This window comes from Anastrepha ludens, chromosome 5 (genome assembly GCF_028408465.1).
Source record: "Anastrepha ludens isolate Willacy chromosome 5, idAnaLude1.1, whole genome shotgun sequence".
Taxonomy (NCBI): Eukaryota; Metazoa; Arthropoda; class Insecta; order Diptera; family Tephritidae; genus Anastrepha; species Anastrepha ludens.
Genome location: NC_071501.1, coordinates 58,385,941 through 58,400,181, shown reverse-complemented (window position 1 = coordinate 58,400,181; position 14,241 = coordinate 58,385,941). Strand labels below are relative to the sequence as shown.

Genomic DNA, 14,241 nt, shown 5'->3' with positions numbered 1-14,241 from the left:
TCTAGGAAGGTAATTTTTATTAAATATTTCAGGACACAAATGCATTTATGTTATGTATAGGGTGTCCCGTGGCAGAATTAGAAATTAAAAGCTGAATTAAAAAAGAATTAATAATGATAAAGGCTTATTTCAGAACTATAACAAAGAAGACCCGTGCGGACTTTATTTAAAAAAAAATATTTCCTCCAAATGTTGACCGTTACGTCGGATACGCTATTGAAATCTCGCCGCCGAACTTCGTCCCACTCTTCTATTTTCTTTTAGTGCTGAGACGGTCATAGGGGTTGCTTCATGAAACCACGTGTGTGCACTGAAGCAAATATACTCTCTTATTATTGGTAAAAAATAGTCGTAATAAGCTTGCGTCGATTAGAGACACCGTTCATAGAAATTACTTGCCGTCCACCATTTCCAAGAAAATATGGTCCAAATATTCCACAGCTGGGCAACGCACATCAAATCGTCACTTTGGGATTGTGAGGTGCATGCCGATTTGTTAATAGTGGGTCCTGTCCTTTAGGTGACCAGTAACGGCAAGTTTGCATATTTACTTTTGGGGCTTGAAAATGGGCTTCATCACTACCACACGAAATCGCTCTAAATTGTAATCGTTAGGCTTACACGCTTGCACGTTTCGAATTTTGAATGGGTGAAGTCGATGATCCTTCCTCAATATTTCACGCACAGTAGTTTTTAGAAGTCCCTAGGCAGACGCTCTCTTGCGCACGAACTGACGCGGATTATCGTGCAAACTTGTAGCGACAATTTCAATATTTTCATCTGTTCAATTGTTCTCGCTGTTCGGCTGGGCCCCGGTCGTGGGCTGTTTGCCACCGAACGTGCTGCCCGGCTGCAAATCGTATAAATAACGCGGTCCGCTCCTCGCTCAAAGATTTAGCGGGTATGGAGAAACTTTAAACTTGAAACCTAATTCTGAGTTTTAAGAAAATGTAAAGTTGTGAAGATAGGCGTCTTGCATTAAGCACAAGTTGGATAACAAAACCAAATTACCAGGCCTTTTTTGGTGTTTGGCCGAGCTCCTCCTCCTATTTGTGGTGTGCGCCTTGATGTTGTTCCACAAATGGAGGGACCTACAGTTTCAAGCCGACTACGAACGGCAGATATTTTTATGAGGAACTTTTTCATGGCAGAAATACACTCGGAGGTTTGCCATTGCCTGCCGAGGGGCGACCGCTATTAGAAAAATGTTTTTATTAATTTGGTTTCACCGAGATTCGAACCAACGACGTCTCTGTGAATTCCGAATGGTAATCACGCACCAACAGATTCGGCTGCGCCATTACTTCTCCGAAATTTGTGGTCTACGCCTTGATAAGCTCTACGGGTCTTAATGCTTAATGCTTTTTAAAAAAAAATTCCAATACCACAATTGAAGCATGTATTTTCTCTTTTCTAATTTCGTCATATTTTAATTTTGAACTAATTAAGCACAAAGAAAATTTACTTGAACTACTTTAGCCTTTTCGCGAAGTTATAAAAAGTATCGGCATTTAAATCCTCGGAATACTGATGTGTCTACATACAGGGAGATGTATTAAAAGACTACGTTCTTCCTATGGACCACTAGCAAAAACATATGCTAAAAAATGGAAGGGACATTTGTAATCGGATTAAACGTACAATCTGCCAGCACTGGCGTATGTGACCTATTACACAACTCAAACTAATGTACACAACCTTGCATGTGGAAGCATGCATTACATGCAGGTATATGTGATTGTAATATACATACATACATAAGTGTAATGCACTAACCCTTGTTCGTTTAAACTCACTTAGAAGTATTTGGAGGCAACGCCTGCAGTTCTAGTGCAAAAACGACCTATGTATGTGCATTATTATAAACGGACATATGTAAGCTCCGGACCAACGTTGCCGTCGATAATTTACAAACACATTTTTAATCTGTCGCCAACTACTCAGGACTGAACATTTTTGCAATTTTTCTTTCTTGTTTGAATCAACCATTAAGGATACAAAGATTGCTCACTGTGTTGAAATTTGATTTGAATAAAACACTTTTATTTAAAACTATATATGTATGTATGTATGGATGTTAAAACATACATGTGTGAGTATCCATCCATCCTTGCAATATTTTTTGTTTATAATGAATTCCAGTATGCACAACGGCAATTTATAATGTAGTTTGAAAATGTCTCCACTGTGCTGAAAGGCAGCTGTCCGACACCCATTCCGCCACTCAATTCAAAACCATGGACAATGCCAACAATGTCCCTCACTTACGTGAACTGTAGAGGATCAAGTGATGTTCTCTACTTTTACTCTTTTGTCATCCCATAAGCAGCTACTGTGGGTGACTATTTGAAAATACAATATTTAAAATGTCAACACCGCAGAGTGCTCCCTCTACTAGGCCATTTAAAATACAAAAACCTGCAAGCTGACAGAAGAACGAAAGGATTTCTCAAAAAGAGATGGCGGCAGAAGGGCAGTCTGACACAAAGATGACATGCGCCTGTTGAATTCTAAATAAAGTTTTATATTTCAGCCAGTCGTCGTTCCTTAGTATGTTTATACAGGCATACATACACTTATACTCGTATACACAATTTGTATGAATAAGCCTAATGAATTTGTCTGAAAAGAGCATTTAGCTCAAAAAACATTTATGAGAATGTAATGCTAAACGAAATGACTTCCGATATTAAATATCCATTTAAATAAAAGAGGTAAGCTCCGCGTGTGACTGAATGTGTATGTACGAGGTGATTCTATTAAATAACGAGACTGACGCTGCGAAAGAAAAGATACGCAAGCATCCGAGAGAAGTTCTCTCTTCCTTGGTTCATTCGGTATTGCCGAACTTTGAACCGCATAACTTTTAGTAGATAAAATCTACACTAAATGAACATGAATTGGGCAGAAGGAGACTTTCATCACGGCTTTGAAGAGTGTAAGTTTCGCAATGAACCTTTTAGGCATAAGAAAAAGGTAATAATGAGTAAATGTGTTCGTCAGTCTCGTAATTTATTTACCACACCTCGTGTGTGCTAATTACGTATAGAGGGTGGTCCATATAGTTCTTTATTTTTAAAAATTCAAAAACATTAAGAAAAATACATTTTTTGTGGTAGAAAGAGCAAGCATTTGCATTATTTATGAAGTACGATTTCATTCATCTGGCTAGATCGGCTGGCTTTGCAGTTGCGCTTTCTATTACTCCAGTTTTCCAAAACCTTCGTGGCGGTTTCCGGCTCTATCTCACGAATGGCTCCATCGCTCGCCTTAAACGCCTGCTTATTGGATTGCTTACATACCCTCGGTCCTTCACAGCGCCTCACAAAAACAGTCTAACAGCGTCAAATCGAACCCAGAGATGGCCAAATGACAACGCCGAAACGACTTATAATACGATTACCGAACTTGGCGCGCAAAAGATTGAATGTGGCATGGGCGGTGTGGCAAAGCGGTACATCCTGCTGAAACCAAAAATAGTCCAACTCCATGTCTTTTATTTTAGGCCATAAACATTCGTTTTTTATACCTCTGTAGTGCATTTTCAGAGAAAATTAAACCAGTGACACCATCACGCTAAACACCGCCCCAAATCCCCATCCCCTGAATATGCGTTGGCTTTCCGACGATCTCGTGTGAGTTTAACAATCCTCAGATGCCGATTGTCGCGAGTTGAAAATTTTTGTCGTCAAAAAATACGATTTTTACTTCCTTTCAATAAGTGCTTTATTTGGGCTACGAAGTCTATAAGTTTGCAATATTTATATTGATATATGATACTGACTCTCTGTCAAGATTTTCAGGTTATTTCTGTCAAAGTAGCATGTAATTAAAAAAACACTACAGGATCACCCTGGATATTTAGCTGTTGTAGTGTCTAGATGCTTCGCAAATTCCATGGAGGGTATTTACAGTTGATTGTGAACTGTTTTATTATAATTAATTTTAAATTTTTTTGCCAAACATTTATTATGGACCGAGTTTAAAAGATCGCAAAACTTAATAGTTATTGCATTTTGGTTTCTTTTGTACTTTTTGTGTAATTTATGCCAAAATAGTGATTGTTGCATCTGTCTACCGTTGCATATACAAATATAATATTATATTATGCTTTAGACTTTGCATATAAAATAATTTAAATAACTTAATACTATACCGAATTTGCTAAATTTTTTTGCAAATATGTAGGCGAAGAGTGCGAAGAATGAAATAAAAGTTTAGGAGTAACATACCCATTTCTCTTTTCAAACTTGCTTTAAGCATTACACTGCAAAGCATGCGCGAGTCAAACACTGAAAAATAGCCTCGATCAACTTGTAGGTAGGTAGAAATGGCAGTCAGTATTTAAACCAACTCACTTAAACCGTTTCTGAGACATTGTGATACCACAGTAGCCCCTGTTACTCCTCGTTAAACCATTTTGTTTTAAGTGCAAATCCATTGATCTGGCTGACACTTATATACATATCTTCATCAGTATCATTCAATAACGATGAGCCGAAGTATCTCAACCAAGTGGCATGTAACCGAGAAGATGCCTGACAGACTCTTCCTCCTCCTCATTCTTGCAGCTTCCGCAATAGTCGAAATGAGGTACGTTCAATGTTTGATCATGTCGACTTAGGAGACAGTGGCCTATGACCAATGCAACTAACATAGAGACGTTTTTCCTTGACCGATTAAGTAACGCCTTTGAGCGCCTGACATCACATTTTGCCCAGATTCTTTTTGTAACGTTACATATCAGACAATCAAATCATCTCGCGTTGGCTGAACTGACAATGCTACCTGTACCACACAGTTTGTAGATTGAGAGAGGTATACCTACAATTTCCATACCAAGAGGTAGGCGAGTGGTAGTGCCCTCTCTTGCTAATTTGTCTGCCTTACAATTGTGACTACGGTACGTCGCTATGCCCTGGCAGCCATATCAAATGAATGCGAAAACATATTTGAGGATAGATATACAAGGTGGTCCGTATAGACACACATTTCCATCTCGGCTGCTTTCTGGGAATCGGGAAACCTGTACTTTTTGAGCCAATGTATCCTCAGGAAGTGACAATTTGGTGCGGATTCTGGAGTAGTGGCAGCATTGGTTACATTGGACCATTATACGGCCCACCCGGTATATAAATATGTGACTATTAAACACAAGCGAAGCGTAAGTTAGTAATTCCTTGAGAAAAATTACTTAAGATTCTGCATTTTCAGATGGTTTGAAAGGCTGTAATTTCGTTTTCTAAAAGCAAACCAAAAATAATGAAAGTGCAAATAGCAAGGTAGTATCCATTAGTTCGATAAACAGTTATGTTACTACACAAAGGAGTATAACTGACTTAGTACATTTGTGCATAAATAAAATATATATTGTTTTTTGGAATTAGCCTGAATATTGTAATTATTTCAAAATTTGTGAACACAGGAATCTTGAACCCAGCTGTTAGTACAGTTAAGTTTTGGAAAAACACTTGATCATTGAATGCAAGCATCAAAGACCACAATATTATATATTTTGCCGTACTATTTGTGTATATGTATGTGTGTAAGTGTTGTTAGCGGTTATTGCTTCAATTAAGTTGAGAAGAACTTACGTATTAGAATGAAATTGGGCGTGCCTTTTTGTTAACATAAAAGTATGTATGCATATGATTTTACGTATGTATGATTTGTAATGATTTTCCACACAAACATACGTACATATGTAATGTAGAGAGGCAGATATGTTTACCCCCTGCCATCGTCTGTCTACACCCTCAATCACCCACCATACTTCTTCACTCTTTTTCATTGCTACTTCAACCCATATATATTACATTATACAATCATATATAAGTACATAGATACATATGTACATATGTCTTAATTTAGATTCTGCATGCAAGTATTCCCGAATTCGTATATGTATATGTACAAACATATATTTTTTATTAACTGTGGCCTGATATCACACAACGCAAATTGATTAAAATTTTCTAATACAATAATAACATCAATTAATTCATTCACAAAGCTTTCTTTGATTCACTTATTGCTAAGCGTGGCCAGCTCTGCAGCTCAATAATCCACAGAGAGCGTAAATTAATTCGCGAGTATGCATTTTTTCTGTGTATAGAATTTCTAGCTTTGAGTTATTGTTTAATTCCTAACCGCATTTTTGTTGAATTTTCTCAATTTTTGAATGTTTTCCATTATTACTGTTTTTTTTTTCTGTATGTACACGTATTTATACTTTTCTACAGTGATTGAGTTTATTTATGATTTTTACAAGTACGTTTTGTATGTAGTTTATATGTATTTGTTTTTATGAATATTTTTGAAATTTACAATTAAACTGCAATTAGCAAGAATAATTTTTGTAAATGTAAATAATCCAATTGGGTGTGTGTTTTCTTCTATGTTTATTTTTATATTCGTTGAACATTTTTTGGTATGTCTCTATGATTGACTCTGTGGTCATGTATAAAACCTAAATCAAAACCAAAATCATAAAAACCACAATCAAATTTAAACAAAAACAAAAATCCAAAATCCAAAATACAATACTTTGAAAACCAAAAACATAAATGGAAATATCAGGACTAAATTTCCCACCGGATCACAGTGTCACAACCTCATCTCTATCGGCCGCAGCCGCCGCAACCCACACAGCCACCGGTGCAGCTGATGCATCTAACCAACCCAGCAATGCTGTTGGCAATGGACTACTCTCAGCTCGATCCATTTCGATGCAGAACCTGGTAACGCTAGCAACACTGGGTGCCCACAACTATTCACCACAGCAATCGCTTCAGTCGCACAGTCACGTCATCGCGCAAGCTCAACAACAGCAGCAACATCATACACACGGCATGCCGTTTACACCCTCGCAAGCGCAGGTGCACATGACTCATCTACTACAGCCGCCGCTCACCATGACTGCACAGCTGACTGGAGCCAGTACACCCACGCTGTGTAAGTATTACCACCCTCTGACTACAACGGAGTTAGTATATGTTAAGTAGTAAATAGCATTTGCATATACTCATACATATACATACTTATAATGAATTATTTAATTTCTAACGTAATGCACTGCATGTACTTTTGTTTGAATTTGATATACTTCTTTATTCATTAACACTGAATCACATATACTATTTAGTTTCGCTCCATTGCATGCCTTAAAATGTTAAATGACGGGTATATCTCAATACTAAATTTTCAAACTGTAATGTGCGTGCATACATACATACATCAATTCCTGCCTCCCACGAGCTACCCCATGTCACGTGCGTTGGTACGTTGTAGATATGTTGCCTACATAATATAGTCTTTTAGAAATTCCGTTCCAAAAGGAGTGAGTTTCTCCGCTGAAATGAAAATCGAATGGAGCAATCATCAAAAACTGAATTCATAATTGGAAATGCAGCAGCAAACTGCTCCTTCTGGTTTCATTTATTTCGAATCTATATTTTCAATGCACACTGTGGCATGTATCAGCAGTCACACTTCCTAAAATTTCATTGTCAAAAGCATGTTTATTGAAATTCTAAATCAAAATCATATGAAACCTAGTAAATATAAAATCAACATGAAACCAAACCCTTGGCCAGTGTTTTCAAGCATTCAAATAAAGAACAATTTTAACAACGATTTTTAAGGCTGAGCCGAGCCGAACCGAGCATTTTCAAGAGGCCAAGTAATAAACCAGCGCTGACTTTCTGAAAGTCGAGTATTTTTATTAATAAAAACATAAAATAAGGTAGAAAAGTTTGAATCACATTACGTTCAAGTGATAGCATAATTTTAACGGATACATATTGTAAAAATAACAAAAAAAAACTATTTTTACATGTGTAAATGCAGGAAATATTTAATGCTCACAGTTGGATAATTTTACATTATTATAAAAAAAACAATAGCTTACTTAACAGCTCTTAGAATTTCGGTGAAAGATCAAAATAAAGAAAAAGTTGTTTCTAATAGCGGTCGCCCCTCGGCAGGCAATGGCAAACCTCCGAGGGTATTTCTGCCATGAAAAAGCTCCTCATAATAAATATTTGCCATTCGAAACTGTAGGTCCCTCCATTTGTGGAACAACATTAAGACGCACGCCAAAAATAGAAGGAGGAGCTCGGCCAAACACCCAAAAAAGTATACGTGCCAATTATAATACATACCTATATGTAAAGGGTGTTTTTTTTAGAGGTTAGGTTTTCAAGTTGGCACTACTTTTTTCGTAGATGGTCTTTTTGACAGCTGTCACTTGATTTATGCTCAGTTTGGTTTGCCATTTCATAATGAATAGACTTACACCTGAACAACGTTTGCAAATCGTGCAAATTTATTACGAAAATAATGGTTCGGTTCGCGCGACGCATCGCGCGCTGCGTCCAATATTCGGTCGACATAATCGTCCATCAGAGCCACTAATTCGATTAACCATGGATCGGTTTCGCACCACGTTTGCTCTAGTGGATAATACGCATCCTCAGAGACGTCGTACAGTGCGCACCGAAGACGCTATTACTGCTGTGGAGCAGAGTATCGAAGAAGACCCGAATGAGTCCATCCGCCATCGCGCGCAGCAAAACGAGATGGCCACCGATCCCGATTTTCACAAGAAAATTTTGTTCAGCAATGAAGCTCACTTTTGGTTGAATGGGTATGTCAATAAGCAAAATTGTCGCATTTGGAGTGAACATAATCCACAAGCCATTGCTGAGACGCCGTTACATCCTCAAAAAGTCACTGTTTGGTGTGCTCTATGGGCAGAGGGAATTATTGGTCCATATTTCTTTAAAAATGAAGCCGGCCATAATGTTACAGTCAATGGAGAGCGCTATAGAGCCATGATTAATAACTTTTTCGTGCCTGAATTGGACGATGTTGATGTGGACGACCTTTGGTTCCAACAAGACGGCGCTACATGCCATACAACCAACGCAACAATCGATTTATTGAAGGAAACTTTTGGTGAGCGCATTATCTCGCGCCGTGGACCTGTGGCGTGGCCTCCAAGATCGTGCGATATAACACCGCTGGACTATTTCTTGTGGGGCTATGTGAAGTCGCTTGTCTACGCAGATAAGCCCGAGACGATTGACGTCTTGGAAGAGAATATTCGGCGCGTTATTGCTGACATACGGCCCCAATTGCTGCAAAAAGTGGTCGAAAATTGGGCCTCTCGGCTGGAATTTATTCGAGCCAGCCGCGGCGGCCACTTGCCGAAATCATTTTTAAAACATAATGGCAAACCCTTATCTTTATAATAAAGCGAAATTCTTGGCCATAACATTAAATTATATACGTTTTATTTAATCTTGAAAACCTAACCTCTAAAAAAACACCCTTACATATATTACTTAACAGCTCATCTTACAAGCGGGATAGATGATTAAATGCGAAACTCTCTTTCTCGTGAGAATGCTATCAAAATGTTGACTTTTTTATAACATTCGTCACCAATGTCACTCAGAAAGAAAAACTAATTGGGTATTTTTTAAACAAAAAATGGGAATTTTCAGCATTCACACCACCACCACCATATACAGGATGAACGGTATGAAGTATTAGCTATTCAAAACACCATAACTTTTTTGTGTGAAGTTAGTTTTTATTGTTGTTAAAAAATGATTACAATTTTAACATATATTCACATTAGCTCGATATGACCACCTTTTGCCTTGACTGTAGCCTTCAATCGGTCACAAAATGAGTTGCATGCTGCACGAATGTGATCTTGAGGTATTTTGGCCCATTCTCGTATAATCGCTTTTTTCAGCTCATCCATACTGGCATATTTTTTAGTCCTCACCTTGCTCTCCAAAATGGACCAGATGGAATAGTCCATCGGATTTGCGTCTGGTGAATTCGAAAGCCATTGTGTGGACGAAATGAAGTGTGAAACATGATTTTTTAACCATTCTTGATTCACACGAACTTTATGAGACGTGCCGAGTCCTGTTGGAAAGTCCATGGTCTACGACCGAAATGTTTGCGCAGTTTCTAAAAAAATTTCCCGATAATAAGTCGCATTTACTTTGACACCAGGCTCGATAAAAACGATTGGAGAGCGTCCATTAGCGCTCACTGCGGCCCAAACCATTACTTGCGATGGGGAATTGCTTCGAGTGGCCATACGTAGGCTCAAATTCTCGTATAAATTCTCGCGTACGGTCAAGCAAACACGATCGCTTTGAGTGTTTATGAACTACTCAATTGGGAAATTTTTTTCATCAGAAAACACAATGTTAGGAAATTCGCCACAACTCCTTTGCTCTTTCGCACCGAACTTTTTTTTGCTGGGGTGAAAGGTCGTGTGCTTTTTGGAACTTGTAAGCCTTGACTTTGACCGGCGGCCGGCGTTGCCGAAAGGAATAATATCGCAAGACAGCACTCAACGCATATTGAAAAATGAGCTCAAGGTCAAGGCTTATATATATATAATATGCATGTATAATTGGCGCGTACACCCTTTTTGGGTGTTTGACCGAGCTCCTCCTCCTATTTGTGGTGAGCGTCTTAATGTTGTTCCACAAATGGAGGGACCTACAGTTTGAAGCCGACTCCGAACGGCAGATATTTTATGAGAAGCTTTTTCATGGCAGAAATACACACTCGAAAGTTTGCCATTGCCTGCCGAGGGGCGACCACTATTAGAAAAATGTTTTTATTAATTTTGGTTTCACCGAGATTCGAACCTACGTTCTCTCTGAATTCCGAATTGTAGTCACGCACCCACGGCTACGACGAAAATAATTAAGTAAATCAATTTTTATTACAAAATAAGAAAGTGACAACAGAAGCAAATTTGTAAACCAACAAACAGAATAAGTTTAAACAAAAAATAAAATAAATTAAAAATAATGAAGATATCTTTTATTTTTGTAGAACATACAAATAATTAACGATGCAATTATGTTTTTAAAATACCACAAACTAAGTAGATCACAACACAAACTCAATTTAATTATCTACGCTTTTTTCAATAAAATTCCATATAAGTATGCGAAATGCATTCAGCAAAATGTGATATATAATTCATATATGTACACAAGATGAATAAAAAGTGCAAGCCGAACAAGGTACAAAAGGGAATAAGAGAATTTGGGAAAATTTAAAATAGAAATTTTAATGTAAATTAGTTTGTTTCAATTGAATTTATTTTAAAATAAATAATTATAAATATGTAAACCGCAACACTTTTCCATTAGCGCAAAAAATAACTGTTTTCGGTGGTTATTCGTATTTCGTCGGTTCCTTATTTCTGGCAACCCGCAGCACTGTCGAGTTTAGCATCTTATTATGATATCTATGCAAGCGCTACTGTATATCCGTATAGAGTTGACCTGCAGAACTGAACAAATATTCCCCATTCACAGTCGAAGGAGGGCAGATAGATATTTTAGAGCAATTTTTTCAACAGGAAATGTGTGCTTTGATACCTGTATTAAAAAATTTTACAACTCTTTGACAGCAGATAATTCTTAAGATAAGTGGCCAATTCAATGTTTAATGATTTTTTTTTTAATTAATAAAAATTTATTCGAACTTTATATTTTTTGACAGAACTCAAAAAACTAATTCAGCAATCAATTAAAAATAAAACAAAATAAAGAATATTTGAAAATTTTTTATCACATGTTTTTCTTTATAGTTAATTAGAAGTTGTGTAATTAAATTTTTAACACACTTTTCATGTACCCCGAAAAAAATTCATAAAATAAATTACGGTAACTTTGAACGACAATATAGTGGAGGCGTGTGAGTGCTTGGGCTCCCACTGGCAGGCAGCGCACACTGGCTAGAGCGCGCTTCAAACGTTTGGCTTTTTTCTGCTACTGTATATACGAGTATGAGAATTTGGTAAAAATTTAATTGTTAAAAAAAGTGGTTGCTTAATTAGTTTTCTAATTAGTTTTTTTCTTTTCTTTGGAACGAATTGTTGTTGAAATATTGCAAAAAATATAAAAGTCTATATAAAAAGTTGTTAACAAATAACTTGCCGAAAAATTAAAATTAACGCAAACACCCATTATATATAGTATATAAAGTTTATATATATAAAATGTAAATATAAAACTCAAAAAGTCAACTTAAGGACGCCCGCTTGAGAAAGCTCTAAACTCGATTTTTCGGATGCAATAAAAATTAAGAAATGTCCGGACAAAAGTCAGCTTTTTTTTTGCCGAAGTCGATGGCGAAGTTCGGCCATTCTCTACATTCAACGTATTACATACTACTTTACGAGCATACATACGGCACGATGTACAGAATGCAACGGTGTAGCTAACATCGAACCGTTAATCAGCGAATTCGAAGGAATCAGCTGAATTGCTCAGGTAATAAGGGATATGACAGACGTGATATATGGAAAAATCAACACAACCATTGGACATATTACTTCCTTGCTGAAAATCGACTGATTGGACTTGCTTGCTTCTGAAAAACGATTGATTGGACGAGTGTATGAATACGTATGGAATGAGCGTGCATAATTCTGCTGTCGAATCCCCTATGTCGTTTGAGCCGCCGCTAGCAATGGGAAATAAAGTTGAGAGCCATAAGCAATTAAAAACGCTACATAAAAATATGTGCAGTGCTCGGGACAGCTGCGAACAGCTAGGAATATTTTTCCGGCTAGAAACTTCAAACGGCTGATTGAACAGTTAAAGTCGAAGATGCCGCCCATACCGGAAGTTTTTATCCATTCTTCGGGCCAATAAATGGCGCTTTGAGTAATATGTGATTGACTAAATGCTATGCTATTGGGTTTTTTAACACTTTTTTGAAGAAATAACTAAATTTGAACAATGTGACTATTTTTGGCACATACGTGGGCTTGCTTCCTTCAAAATGAGTTCGCAATAATTGAGGGAGACATAATCATATACACATGTATTTAAAAATGTAACTAGTATTCGTTTAATTCTGTAGCACATTTTATTTCATATTCTCAATATTGTAGGCTTAGCAACACTCGCTCCTCACAGGTGTGGTATAATAAATTATTTTTCGGTATGCCATAAATGAACTCAAGATAACTCAGTCGAAACTCATTCCCAACTTAGTAAAGTTTCTTCACCAAAAAAATCAACAGCGTTATAGGTAAAATGTTCCAAAAACTAAAGCAAAAAATAGGTAAATAAATGGGTTAGAATGAAGGAGGTTTCACAAACTATTGCTACCACATTTCATAACAAATGTACGTTGTTGTAAATATATACATATGTATATGTAAGTATACATTTGAGCCATGACAACATGATTATATTGTGTGTTTTAATTAAAAGCAAAAGCAACTCAATTTACAAAATTCCAACAAACCCTTCCACAGGGCCAACCATACAACCTGTACCCCGCACACATTGATGCACTCATGCACGTATATATAATACATACGTAGGTGTTTCTATGAATGAGTTAATAATTCTGATATCCAGCACAAAAGGCTCTCCACCTGCTGCCTAAAATATTGAAAATTGCATGAAAGTTGCATAAACTCCTACTGATGCGCTCATAGACATACACAAACAAATATTTAACAACAAGTATTGCAAAACTGTTAATTTAAATAAAAACTCGTAGCTGGAGTGTGCCTTTCCACCAAGAAAGATATGGTATGCTTCCCATATGACTACACCACCTGCATGCCGTAGTATTACTTCCTTGCTAGGTTGATGTCGTGTTTACGTGCATATATGTATCTAAGTATGTGTGACGCTGAAACCCCTTAGGTATTTAAGAATGTTAAGTAAATAAATACTTTTAGTACAAAATCATTTGTTTCAACCACATTATCCCCGCAGTCTCCAGTCATAGAGTTATAAGAAATTTTAAATTGAACTGCAAACAATTTTAATAACACTTTATTATTTTTCCAAACTTTAGGGTCTGGTGGAGAACATCTTACCTCGCCATATGCCTCAACGTTAAGTCCCTTAATTAATGGTGCCGCTTTTCCAACGTCTGCTTCGCCCTTAACCCCCACAGCGCTACAAGCCGCTGCAGCTGGAGTTGCTGGAAAACAAGTTGAAGGTAAGGACTAACGACCCATTTGGCATTAGACATCCATGGCAAATTGAATTTTAAGCTCACATAAACTCTACGTGTTTCTGTTCCTTTTTTTGGCCAAGAACAGTTGGTAAAATACAAAACATGCGCCATAATTTTTTGTGAATTGTAAAAATAACAATTTCTCTACATAATTACATTCAAAAACTCGTGCATTCATTAAAGTCTATTTTTCTTTTTAAG

At 37.0% G+C, this 14,241-nt stretch overlaps 1 protein-coding gene across 7 annotated transcripts in view; it reads left to right on the top strand.

Moving 5' to 3' along the window:
• Window positions 1-14,241, top strand: part of LOC128865151 (CUGBP Elav-like family member 1) — a 117,073-nt gene that overhangs the window by 98,737 nt on the left and 4,095 nt on the right. For 4 of the 7 annotated variants that reach the window (XM_054105203.1, XM_054105206.1, XM_054105204.1 and 1 more), the window contains exons 5-6: window positions 6,580-6,954; window positions 13,876-14,022. In XM_054105203.1, the coding sequence (XP_053961178.1) occupies window positions 6,580-6,954; window positions 13,876-14,022 (522 nt within the window). Of the gene's footprint in view, window positions 1-6,579; window positions 6,955-13,875; window positions 14,023-14,241 lie in introns of those variants that run through there. The other 3 variants (XM_054105209.1, XM_054105207.1, XM_054105208.1) reach the window with 2 other exon arrangements.